This window comes from Pezoporus wallicus, unplaced genomic scaffold, assembly GCF_028554395.1.
Source record: "Pezoporus wallicus isolate ANWC-B61680 ecotype Strahan unplaced genomic scaffold, APGP_CSIRO_Pwel_v1 contig_3267, whole genome shotgun sequence".
Lineage (NCBI taxonomy): Eukaryota > Metazoa > Chordata > Aves > Psittaciformes > Psittacidae > Pezoporus > Pezoporus wallicus.
The window spans coordinates 1,332,505-1,346,271 of NW_026642849.1; the positions used below are offsets into that span (position 1 = coordinate 1,332,505).

Consider the following 13,767-nt stretch of genomic DNA (forward strand, 5'->3'; position numbering starts at 1 on the left):
AGCTGGATGCTTGTTTGCCTTTGAGCAGACAAGAAGGTGAAAATGCTAACTTGGACATGATGTATTTGCACACTGCAGCATTAGATACAGAAATGCAGCCTGGCTCAAAGAGAAGCGCTACCAGGAGTAACTAGACTGGTATAATTACTTAAGCTTACCTCACTGGGAATAGGTGTTAACATCTCACCACACTATCACAATGTGCAACCTGGGTATAACCAGAATTAAGAAAGCAGTGCAGCTGGTTTCACGTAGCTGATTTTATTATTACATCCTAATAATACATATTGACACAACTGATATCAGAGTAAACCCTTATGGGACAAGTAAGTGCTGTAATGCAAATTACAGAAGAGAAGATCAGTGTAAAGTGTGGAGCAGCACAGCACCTGATTAAAATAATAATAATAATAATTATATAAAAAAAAAAATCAGTGCTGTGAAAACTTGTGGTATTAGAATTCACTTAAAAAAAAGGAAATAATAATCTTAGGAGAGACTTAAAGTTCACAAACTTCTCAAAACACAGGAAAAGCCATGTGCATTCCCCCAGTGAATCCATGAGGACTTAATTCCATGAAGGCTTTTTGCAAATTCAGTGTTTAAATCTTCTACATAGTTCATATTCTTCTTTACTGTAAGAGCGAGCACAGTAAGCTGATCTATTCTACACACGCATTGTTCCACTCTTTTGGGGCAAATTACAATCACAATTTCCTCTAGTTTTAAACTGCTAGTTCAACCAATATATATATATACATACACATGTAAACAAAAAGCCTAAAATAAGGGCTTCAAGCAATTTCACAGAAGTATCCCAATTCAGTTATTTGTGCTCCTTACTTCAAAATCCAAAGTGCCAAATACAAGCAGCAAAAAGTTCCCACTGTTGGAGTCTAAAAGGAAACAGTGATCCCGTTTATTTGTGTGAGTTGACAGAAATCATTTAAAGCCACAATTCCAATTAATTCAAAAGGGCTGAGAACAGGAGTAATACATTTACGGTAACTGCACAGCTTGCATGGCCAAAAGTCTCCAAACTAAACTGTTATTTACAAGGAATGTACACGTTGACATGTTAACATTTAACTCAAAAATAGACAACTGCTGCACTGATCCAAATTTGTTAATGCATAATCATAGTTGAAAATATACAAAATCTGAAGTTATTACATGAAATTAAAACCTGGTTTTAAAAAGTGCACAGTAAAAACTGAAGGTAATTACTATATAAATTATCCAGAGTGTCTATTTCCTGGTTTAGAACCAACATTAAGTTCTGTTTGATTTGTTACAAGTTCTAAATATTTTAAAGCCATTTACAGTTTTTACTAGACCCAATATGACGCTCGGCTTCCTGGAACAAACAGGAATTGGACAATGAGCATTCACTATCTGCATCCCGTGCAGCAGCTTCCGAAGATAGTTGACTGGCTGCAAGCTATCGATTTTTGCTCTTTTTAGAATTTCCCTGCAACAAGAAACAAGTGAACAGAACATATAATTCAGATAAGAAAATCTAGACAGATAATATACACCCTTATGTCTGATAATTTGTGTCTACAGCAAAGAAGTATGGTCAAACTCAAACAGTCCATAGGCTTTTAATAATGGAAGCTTGTAACTGCTTGATCTGAAAATCCCTCTTATCTTTACAGGCGTGACAGGAAACTACCAGATACTTCAAATAAGCACAACAGTACTTTACTTTAAGTGAAATCTGTAGAAAAGAAGACATCTGAATTACATCCCAAGACAGTGAACTGTATCAACATCACTAATACTGCAAGGGCAGTGAAAGTAAGTTAAATCATAATTCATGTAAGTGCTATGTCAAATATAAACCTCATAGGATAACTGCCTCAAATTAAAATTAACCCCCCACCCTACCCTTTTGTTCCAAAACAAATTTAACTTGGCCTATACAAACTCTTCCTACTTTAGCAATGAATTTGTTCTACAACTAACCAACTCACATTTGACTTGCAACAATTCCACAAAGCAAACGTGTAGCTTAAAATAAACTTCTGTACAATAGTTACTTGCTGGCAATTCTCCGTCTTCCTATTTCCTGAAGATAACACTTGTTTTTAAACTAACCAACAACCCTCTCCAAGTGATAATGGCTTGAACTTCATCGCTTTGATTTCAACCCAGTCGCCTTCTGCATTTGAAAACCTGAATGTACTGTTGTGAGATTCTGAACTCCCTCCTTACAGAGAGAACCACTTCAAGTCTTAAAAGTATGACAAGTGAAAAATTCCAGAACACATCTTATAAAAACATCAAGTGCTATGGTCAGTATGCAGCCAAGAGCTTCTCTCTAAAAACACAAGAGCTTGGACAACAAAATGTAGTTTTAAAGATTACGATGCCAAGTCAAGCCACTCAGGTATCTGAAGGGAAAGTGTTTTGTAAGTGGGGGGAAGAGTTTACCCTAAAAAAATTAAAATCCCCATCACAGCATCTTTAATCAAAACATGGATTTTTAAATTATTTTTAACCCTTCAGTGAAACCTCCTTCCATACATTCCACAGTTAAGGAGAATAATGCTAGTTTATTGGTTTCACAGCCAGATGAGGGAAGGATAAAGGCCCTCACAACATCTGCCTAGACATCTCCCTAGAACTGTCAGAATAAAGATATAGCATGGATTAATCACTGACTGCTCAAAACGGCAGACTCCCGTGTTTTTCATCATTAACACTAAGATAAGTCAAAAACTTGCTTCTGATAAATGGGTAGACTCCCTGCTTGGAAAAGAACTTAAGTGTGCATTTATGTTCACAGGTTTGGAGTTTTCTTTCCAATTGGCCGAGAATAAGAACTACAACGTGGGAATTGGTTTGTTAAAGGTTAGTGCTGCAGGAATGCTGAATGCCACCCACAGAACTCCAAACTTTAGCCAAATGGCCACCTTGCAACTTACCTTACTAGTCATCTTTAGTGTATCAATCTCTTCCCTTTGTTTAGTTAAGGTTTCATTCATACTGCAGAGATGGTCACTCATCATACTTAACTGATCCTCATAGCTTCTCTTTGTTGTCATCAATTCATCCTAAGGGGAAAAAAAACAACCACAAGCCTTTGCTCAGTATTAATGAAAAGTGGCAAAGCAGCTCACTTCTATCTCCACTTAATAAGCTACATTTTAATGCTGAATGTGTGCAATTAAATCATTGAAAAAAATACTTTATGAAAGAAAATCAATAGCTATTTTTCTTTTAAGTCTCATGCATGGTCTGCACTCTTTATTTTTGCTCTGCTTCCTTTGTAATTTCCACACCCCTCCCTACATTTTATGGCTTACACAAAAGACTAACACAGCTAAGTTTTCCAACACTGCTTCCAGCCAACAAACAAGTGGAGTTTCTAGGGTTAGAGCACAGCCTGTACATGAACACAAATGGCATACAAAGCTGAAGGAATCAGCAACCCACATGCAGTTGTGGAGCTATGACCTCTCTGGGATTAGAGACACATGGTGGGATACTGCACATCTATGAGTGACTGCATGAGTGACTAGAATTCAGCAATGGAGGGATACAGATTCTTCAGGAAGGACAGCATAAAATGGAATAAATCATGCTTTACATGAAGGAGTGTTTTAAAGACAATTAAGATCTTATAGATAGGGATCAGAGGAGAAAACAAGGTTGATATGGCAGGTATCTGCTACCAGCAGATAAAAAACTCTCAACGCCAAGATCATGATCCTCATGATGAATTTTAACTATTCCGACATCTCCTGGAAGGGCAACAAGGTGTAACGCAAGCAATTCAGGGGTTCTCTTCAGTGTAGTAAAGAGCTTCCTGGCAGCAGTGATCAATTGGCCTAGGAGATCCTCTCCGGGGACCTGCTACTCACAAATAAGGAAAAGCTGGTCAGGGATGTGAAAGCCAATGGTAGCCTTGGCTGCAGCAGCCAGGAGTTAGTGGAATTTAAGATTCTGAGGGAAGCAAGATGAATAGTAGAATTACAGCAACCCTAGATTTAAGAAGAGCAGATTTTGGCTTTTCCAAGGTCTGTTTGGCAAGATCCCAGGTAAAACTGCTCTGGAAGTTAAAGGGGCCCAGCAAAGCTGAACGATCAAGAGCAAAGCAAAGAACAGTACAATGCTTAGGAAGTGGAGCAGTCGTGGCAGAAGGTCAGGATGGCTTGATCTGAACTCTCCCTGCTCTGACCATAGGAGGGGACCAGATTACCTTCAGAGGACCCTTCCAACCTATTCTATGATTCGGTATTATGCAGACTACTAAACATACAAATGGTAAACCTGCTATCTTTTCTTAGGATGTTAATATGTAATTGGAGATGAACATCTCATGCTGCCAAGTTGGATACTGACTGTGGAATTTGTTAAAGAAAAATCAAAAGAACGCTATGTTTATTAACAATTCTTTAGATCATTTTGTTAACTGCCTCTATGGAGCATTTTAGGTACAGATGAGCAATAAAGATATGAACTGAACATAAAGAAAACACAAAGGCATTTATGAACTTAATATTTATATACACTTTAGTACTGACCCCTTTCTCAGCTGTGTGGAGGGGCAGGGCAAAGGGGCAGGACATTTACAGGATGTCTGGCTTAATAGTTTATTATCTGTTGTTAAGAAAGGCTTCTTAAAGATTACCCTAAAGTTACATTTGCTTAATATTAAGCTATCCATGTCTAAAAAACACCCTGGTATTTTTAAGACTTTCAGTCCCAAATGCTAGAAAAGATAATGAGCTCACTGTGTCATCTGAAATCAGCCATACAACCACACCTTTTGACATTAAAAAAGCCATCTTCACAAAAAGCCTTGACTCAAGTGTGCTAAAACACAGGCTTGGCTACTGTAACTTTCTCCTTGCAAAGATGTTCAACTTTAAACCTGGGATTTGAAGTATCTTATTTAAGTCTCTTCTCTACCAACCATTAGAGTTTCTACATCATATAAGGACCTAATAAAGGCATGACCACGCTGGATGGCTCCAATTTTTCTCCTCCAACTTCCCCTTACACACACTTACAAATGCTTCCATTATACTATACAACTTTTTACTTACCTGTAACCTACTGATGTTTTGACTAGCTAGCTTCAGCTCTTCCGTGAGCGACTCCTTGGACTTCTCTGCTAAAGACAACCTTTTGGCAAGTGCTCGACACTGTCAATCAGAACAGGATAGGGAAGACAGAAGGGAGGAAAGTTTCAGAGTATTACTTTATGCCATCTTTAACTGATTGCCTTGGATGTTTCCATCTTTCTGTAATCCTTAGATTTCAAGAAATTTAGTCAGAGCTTGTGCGCATTTTTTAAATGCGAAGGTAATGCAATAGTTAACATTACACTTCTGTTTCATTTTACAGAATTACCATCTTGCCAATCCTCTAAATATATCTTATTTAGCATATAATTACTAGGAAACATGTCCTAAGTGAAAAGCAACACAAACAACTCACTTCATACATGGCAAGAGTATCAGAGAAACATGGTTCCTCCACACCATGTCATCTACCTTTAAAAGACATTTAGTATAATTTCCTCTGTTAACCTGGAGGCTATGGTATATTCCACATCAGTTAATTACAAACTGAAATGGCCACTACTCTCAAGAAAAAATACCTCATGGTTTGCAATGAAAACGGGAAACCATAGATACAACAAATCATTTCGCTAATGCCTGAAGTTAATTAGAACTTATGTCTAAGAACCAATTTCCCAGAGAACTGCTTCATCACTTCAAGATACACTCATTTTTGAATGACATCAGCATCACTAAGTCAAAACCAGCTTGGTAACTAAAGCCAGATGTATAGGCATGTTCATAAAAGCTGAAACATGACATACACTGTACTTATTAATACACCCAAGACAAGGCTACCAAAGGATTTATTTAAATATGTCTTTCTACAGCATCCATTTTTATGCATACTACACAAGAGGCAAAAAACATGCCAGGAACAGATTTTTATGAAAGATTATGTTCCATATATTTAAACTCATTATCATAACATTCAAAAGGGATTTATTGATTTCAGTATAGACATATGCTCACCTCAGCATGAAAGTGTACCGATTTGCTGTCAGCAAGCTGCAGATGAGATGTAAGCTCTGCTATCCTTGCCATATAGTGGTTTTTTATCAGATCTTCACGAGACTCAACATCTGGAGTCTGGCAAACCAAAATTTACACAGACAGACATTTATGGCTCTCAGACTGAATACTTACATCACAACATTGCCCTCTATGCTAACTTTTCTTCCCTCCTGAGGCCTGGCTGCTCTACCCAAAAACATTACATTCTCCAAACACAACAGAAGTTATAGCAGGTCACTCTGCAACTTGTCACATCAAGAGTCACCATCAGAGTGAACAGACAAAGGGCTGACAGAGAGGTAAGCAGTTAGCTTAATTCAACATACCAAGTCTCTGACAAAGATGAAAATCCAATGCAGAAGTGAACTGCTCTCACCCACATTAAAACTTCCCACAGAAGAATTCCTTCACAGAACTGAATTTCAGAAGCTCCCAATAGTCAGAACTATTTCTAATGTATGTTTCAGAAGTTTCTCTAGACATTTGAACTTTAAAAACAAATAAACATACCAAGACAACTTGCCTGTTCACTGTAAGTTACAGAGTAGCCCACTAAAAGCAGCTTTCACGTAACTTGTCATTACCTTCAAGTTCAGATAATAACTGACACAGGAGCTTTTTAGCATTTGTGTCAGTTATTATCCGCCCCCCCCCCCCCCCCCCCCCCCTTTTAATCACACCTTCAGAAAAAAAAGGAGGAGGAATAAACTAAGATACACATCACTTCTCTGAATTATGAGCAGAAAGTACTGAATCTTATGCTGCTAAGTTCCTACTGGGGCAAGCATTACACTACTGCGGTGCTAAATAAAGAGCTAACATTTAGTCTGACAGCTGATTCCATGTTTCTTTTGGTGTGACCTCTAGTCTGGGATAGCCTGTACTTAAGTGTTAAACACCAGGCGCTACAGCCAGTGACTTATTTGCGGCTTAAGCTCTTCCCCAAGGGTTAGGAATTGAGGTTTGGAATGCAGTTAGGGTTACTGAAGTACAAACACAGCAATGCCTTCCTCAAGTCACAGATAAGACCTGGATTATAGCTCCCACTGCTCCAAACTGCTTACATGAATAAGAGATAACAGTTCACTAAATGGAAGGAAGTGAATGCATGGATTTCAGAAACCTGAACATACAGTATAAAGACTACATGGGTGATTCATGCCATTATACATCATCATTCTTGGTAATCAGACCTTTGAAATAAATTTAACAGAACCAGAATTGAAGTATTTACCAGATGTACACTGATAATGTTTAAAACAGATTACCTTTTCATTATCAGTAGTTATAGTCAACATTCCAATCTAGAACAAGGAAGAAAATACACTTCAGTGAGAACTGCAAAAATAGATACCATAACTCCAAGTCACTTCAGCTTCAGTCATAGAAGGACTTTAAATTAAAAAAACTCTCACAATTAAAACCAAAACCAGATTTAAGTATTTCTACCTGTAACAAACATGGGTGACAATAACATGAAAGCCTTGAACAGAATTAAAGCTGACACCAACTCTGCAAATATATCCTTTTCCTTACGATGCACACAGGGAAAAAACAAAAACAACAGGATGCTGCTATTTTGTACAATTATGCAACTGCTTCATTAAACTAATTCAAAGGCATGGTAGTATATTGAAACATTACTCTGCATAACTTACAGCAAGGAAATACAACTTGGATTTCTTTAGTACCTCCTGAATTCCCTTCTTTTCACTTCGACTAGCGAATTACATGGCCAGTTTGCTACAAAGCACTGACAGAACTCTAGCAGGTGAGTGTATGCCAATAACTAGCTTAATGGAAGAATATCTTCATAGAGAAATGAGAGGGGTTTTTCTGATCTCAACAGGAATGGATACTTAGGTAAATGCAAAATATTTACCCCATATGTTGACCTGTTTTGCATTAAACATTGTAACTAGAAAAAGCCATTTTCTTCAAATTCCTGACAGATAAAACAGAGGATCAAAAACTTAAGATGCAAGTTTACTTCAAGATCAGGGATTTCAAAACAATCCATTGGTCATTTTTATCCTGGATCTGGAAAGGAAAGGGGGTGTGTGAAGGGAGAGGGAAATTCTATTGAGTGCTGAGTAGAGTGATTATTTCTTACAGATGACATCCCTCTTAATACCACTTCAGAACTGGTAATTCAGAGGAAAGGCCAACCCCTTTTAAATTCTAGTAATAAACAGGAAAAAGCCATTTACCAGCACAAAAGAGCAAGGACATGTTGCATGCCATATTCAAAGGCAGTTCTTGAACCCAAGTTGTATGCAGCTATGAAGGTTACATAAAAATTAATGCTCCAGAGAACACTGAAAGTTTGAGTAGCTTCAGGTTAAAATTAAGCTATAGTAAACTGACCTGTAATAAGTCTTAACCCATTTAAAAATACTAATTACCTACTTCTGTTTGCTTAAAACATACCTAGACATGAGTAAGTATTGGAAATTCAGAACAGAGCCAAGACACGTATTACTTGCAAGGCTTCCTGATTAAGAAATAAGAAAAATTTAGGAGTTAATTGCCTATTATTTCTCCCTAAGTCACAGAGGTATTGAACTACAAAAATATCACCATGATACTAAAAACAGTGAACAAAGTCTCAAAAATCCAGTAAGTTCCAAACTCTGCAGAAAGCATTAGCAAGTAGCTTTGCAAATACAGGGAGCCCAAGTGTGAATGCATTTCAACACAATCAAAAAAGCTTTCATTATTAGTGTTCCACTGATCAAACAGTACTACTACTAAAGAAAAAGGACTTTTCTCTATTGAAGAAAGAGGGGCACTTACCAGACTAGTACTCCTAATAGGTTCCCTCAGACTCTTTTCTGTGGTTTCCTTCTTTTGTTCAGCTACATTTGGCAAAACAGAATGGTCTTGTATAGTTTCAGTTAAATGTCCACTAAGAGAGTTCTTCAGTTTTTGGTTTTCTTTCTCTAGCTTTATTTTCGCTAGCTGGGCCTCTAACATCCAGTGTTCTTTTTCTTGTTCAAGTCTTGCAATTTTCTCCAAACTCTGCTGGACCTTTAGGAGGTAAAGTTTACAGGCCAGGTTATTGAACACCGGGGGGGGAAAAAGCCACACAGGAAATGTTCGAGACTGTATTATTTTTAACCATTACGTAAGTGAGCTAATGAATAATGCAGCAGGTAACTACCGATTTCAGCTGCACATTTAACTATGGTCATCTCTCATAAATGACCATGTTATTTAATTCATCTGAAACATGCATCACAAAGTTGCAGCTCATAGAACAGGCAACATGATTAGGTGAAAAAACAAAGCAGGGAAGAATCTGATGAAAGCTTGAAAGATGTGTGCCTGGCACCAGCACTGTCTTGTTCTGTGATAGAAAGAGAAACAACCTCTCCCCTCCCGTCAGTCTCACCTTACACTTGTCCTGATAAGAACCCACTTGTCCAGATTTAAAAAAAATCAATTATGGAACAGTACATATCACATCACTCCACACAACTCTGCTGGAATTCATCCCACCCCTACTAATACACTTTGAATACTGGCCACTACAAAAAAGGCCCACGCCAATAAAGTTCTTTTTCTTCATAGGAGTTCTATGATGGTGACTCAAGCATAGTCTGAGCATTCAAGCTAATAAAAGATGTTCTAGCGTTGATCAGTTAGTCGCATTCACATGAGATGATGGGCAAAAATTATGTTATCTATGCATATTGCAAGACTGATAAACTGTAATCTATTAGCAGACTAACTGAAAAGAAAAATCTTTGTTCTTTACCAGTGCTAATAAAACCTACGTAGTCCAAAAAAAGCACTCGCAGCAGTACATGACACTAGAAATTAATATGTCAGTATACCTTATTCTTTATTTTGCATTTATTTGAATTACTAAAGATTGCCTGACTTACTGTATTTATAAACAAAGACAACAAAGACATTATCCTGTCTTTTATAACTACATGTACATTCTGTAAGTACAGAACAAGTTTTGCATAACCCAGCCTGACAAGGATAAATTTTACTTTCAAAACTCTACAGGACATCTACGGTCTAACGTTAAGCTCAAGTATATGCATATATACGTACAAACAACCACATGCATAAATGTGGAGACTATTTGATACTACTTTACCTTTACAAAATACACTATCATGCATGTTAGTAAAATTTATACCAGAATACCTGTTGTGCAAGACCTTCTCTGCTTTCTGTAGAACTCAGAAGAACTCTGCGATTGGCTAAAGCCTCTTCATAAGGCACTGAAGCTGCACAAGGCTGCAGAATGATAAAGAAACCTCAAAACATGTTTCTGAGTAGATCAGATTATGTATTCTACACTTACCTTCTTATTGCCATTCTTACTTTAAAGGGGAAAAAAAAAAACAAAACCATTTTCTAAGTGTTTACCAGCCAGAAGAAAAAAAAGTATAGTCTGAGTTCACAAAAGACCACCACCCCAATATGCACACCTGATTAAAATGTGATCAAATGCATCCTAAGGCCTACTTTACAGACACTGCAGCAAAGTGATTTAACAACTGTTAACCACACCGTCACATAATTGTTGATTTTGATGGAGACAACAGGGAGACATGGGACTGTCCAGTCCTTTGGGTCAGCACATTTGCTCCAGCACACCTCCTTTTCAGCCATCTTTTTTTCCTGCTGCTCTCCACTGCCTTCCAGTGAATGCAAGTGTAAGAATATGATGTCATTCACTCTATATTCCTGGTGAATATGGGAGGAAATTTAACTAAGCAGTTACCCTCTTTCTCCTTGGAGTCTTGGCAAAGAAATAATTACTGGAAATGGGTAACGGCAGAATTGGCACATACCTCAGAGAACTATGTTCTCTAAAATTTTCAACAGCATTATTGCTCAGCCAAAGATTCTCATTCAAAGAATCTCATCCATTCCAAATGCCCAAAATCCTTAGTTTGTATTCTCTTTAGCAAAACCAATTATCAACAGAATTGTTTCCTCTCTGTGCAAGCATGACAGCTGAACAAACCTTCCTCAAAGACTTCATGTAAGCAACCGCCTTTTTCTTGTACTGCAGCATACACTCAGCTGAAAGAGGGCTGATGAACTCTGTTCCTCCTTTAGGGCCATAGCTCAGTGAAGCAGTGAAATGATCCAAGTTGTTGCTGAAGAACGAGGCAATCTAGACAGATCAGGAAAAGTCACTTTTTGAATTAAATTGGCCAGAATGATTCATCAGGGCAATTACTCTTTCAAGAGAAAAACAAGTATTGGGTGAAACAGGACTTCACAACAAGAATTTCAAGCAGGCTACAGGCTCTTCCACATAACTTAGACCTTTCTAATGTAAAGCATCCTCTCCACAGTTCCTACTTTTATCACCCATTCAGTTGTTTTTAACTTGTAGCCTGAAAATACCTCAGAACACACCTGATAAATTATTAGTATTAGAGGCATACATAGATTTTCCAAATCATTCACTTAAGTTGTGGGGATTTTTCTAAACCTGCACAAGGCAGGGCATTTTATTGAAACAAAAAAATCCATTACCTTGCCTGCTCCATTTGTTAAAGCAGCAACAGAGGATAAAATACAGTCATTTGTAGTTATTAGTTTCTGCGTGGCAGTTGGAACATCTTGTTCTAAAGCAGCTTTCTGACTGTAGTGCTTGGAAATATCTACAAAAAGAAAAGAGATCTTAAATACACTAATTAATTTCAACTTTATTTGACAATAAAATACTATTGCTACAGAATGGAAAAATCCCAGGTCACCACCACCAAAAAGTGCAATTTGAGGCAAGCTTAAGCAGCTGGAAATTAGTTTGGGTTGAGAAAGAAGGAGAGAAGGAACAAATCAAGCATTCTGGAGTATGGGAGTGTGAGATGTTAAGTACAACATTTCTGTTGCTAGCTAATGAATTCTAATGAGTTTTCCTCAGTGCTTTTACAAAGGAAATAAAGAAAAGCAAAGTAAAGTATAAGCTGGGTTGATTTTACATTATACTAACTGTGTTAAAAGGTACAAGGTATTTTTCAATCAGCTTATCTATGCTATAAAACTCTGGGTGTGTCTCATTTTGTTAGAGGGACAATCTCTAATCTTTTTTTAAAACAGGGACTCTTCAAAATGGAGCTATGCTATTGATGTTATAAACAAAACAATCTCTCAATTTTGCTTAAAATTATAAAAGCTTAATGTTTAAACAGTTGACTAGCAATAAAACAATTCACCTATTTTCTCTGTGGGAAGTGCTATATGGTACAGAAATTCTAGCACATAACACATTTTCTGTAAAACTCCTTAAAAAAAGGAAGATAAGCCATTTTCAAGGAGTAACTTAAGTTTCAAAAAGAACACAGCCTTCCTTGTAAGCTTTGGTTATATATTCATGTAAAAAATAGTAATAAACCTATACACAGTAAGCTAAAATTCCACTTTGAAGGCAGGTGCTATGTCAACAGTATGAAAGCAGGGGAAATACATACATATATGCTATTTCCCCTAGATCAATGAAGTTCAGAAAGTAAAGTGATACTGCTCAGGAAGATCTAGAGCACCAAAATTAAGCATTCTAGCAACTTAGGAGAGCAAATCTAACAGAACAGGAGTGAAAAACATGCATGCATGTCCAAAACAAGTAGTTAGTAGCTTTGGTTTCTTATCTTAGTTTGTAAAGGTGAAACAAACCAGTTTTATCACATATTATACATTCAACATTGTAACAGACAGAATACATGTGTGCTATGTTAAACACAAAGAAACAGAGCTGAAACATAACAGTACTCCTGTACTCTCACCTTTTAAAATGTCATGAAATCCATGAAGACTTGCAGCAATGTTTGTAAACACCAAGTTGTAATTTGTCCTAAGAAGTCCTTCTGGTTTTGTACCTAAGAATACAATGTAGGAAGGAAAAACACCACTAAGATTTGACCATGAATGGTTAGCTTTGAAAGTAATCCAATTTCCATCTACTAGAAACATTTGCATGGGGTGTGAGAATCGTAAGAGATTCAATCTCAAAAGTAGACATACCAGATTTTGAGAGAGTAGGCAGGTAAAAGACTTCAAAGTTCCCCCAAATTCATTCAGATTTTACAAATATCAGCTGGTTTGGTCTCAAAAAACAATTACACATGCAGAAAGATTTACATGTTCACTGCTGTAGGAAGGACCATCTGGGTCCTTCTAAAGAGTGAAGGCTGAAATAACCTGAAGCTACATACTAACTGTTTCCTTATTCTTTACAGTACACATTTGGAGGTAGTTTCCCCGCATACACACAAAGTTTTTACCCAATTTTAGTCATTGCCATGAGAGCTGTAGTTTAATAATCTTATGAATAGAAGGAACCGGAAGTGCAATTAGTAATAAAGTGTAGTTTACTAACTACATGATTAAAGGATGACAGAAGACACTGTCAATCATACTATAAAAATCCAGAGTCACTACTTCTCCTCTACAGCTAACTATGACTACTTAAAATGTGGTACATCTGACTGCTTGCTAATTTCCAGGCCTGCACCATGCTCATGTCTAGCCAGAAGGAAGGAGTGTGGAGCATTAAAGAAACACTCTGGAGCACACTCAGGCTCCAAGCCACAAAGTTCAGCTGTGAGGCTGAACTCACTTGCCCCATAGTTTAGACTGTACCTAAAAAGTAGCATTAATTATTTTTGCCTCTGCCACAGAAGTGGCTAAAAACAAAACA

The 13,767-nt window shown here is 37.2% G+C and overlaps 1 protein-coding gene across 6 annotated transcripts in view; it reads right to left on the bottom strand.

Moving 5' to 3' along the window:
* Window positions 1–242: 242 nt before the first annotated feature.
* The window catches only part of PPP1R21 (protein phosphatase 1 regulatory subunit 21), a 31,841-nt gene continuing 18,316 nt past the window's right edge, over window positions 243–13,767 (bottom strand). For 2 of the 6 annotated variants that reach the window (XM_057432393.1, XM_057432394.1), the window contains exons 13-22: window positions 12,854–12,946; window positions 11,604–11,731; window positions 11,083–11,235; window positions 10,254–10,346; window positions 8,886–9,119; window positions 7,358–7,393; window positions 6,048–6,164; window positions 5,058–5,156; window positions 2,931–3,059; window positions 243–1,471 (exon numbers count right to left, since the gene is read on the bottom strand). In XM_057432393.1, coding sequence (XP_057288376.1) covers window positions 1,442–1,471; window positions 2,931–3,059; window positions 5,058–5,156; window positions 6,048–6,164; window positions 7,358–7,393; window positions 8,886–9,119; window positions 10,254–10,346; window positions 11,083–11,235; window positions 11,604–11,731; window positions 12,854–12,946 — 1,112 coding nt within the window. In that variant the 3' untranslated portion in view covers window positions 243–1,441. Of the gene's footprint in view, window positions 1,472–1,496; window positions 3,060–5,057; window positions 5,157–6,047; window positions 6,165–7,357; window positions 7,394–8,519; window positions 8,584–8,885; window positions 9,120–10,253; window positions 10,347–11,082; window positions 11,236–11,603; window positions 11,732–12,853; window positions 12,947–13,767 lie in introns of those variants that run through there. The other 4 variants (XM_057432396.1, XM_057432392.1, XM_057432397.1 and 1 more) reach the window with 4 other exon arrangements.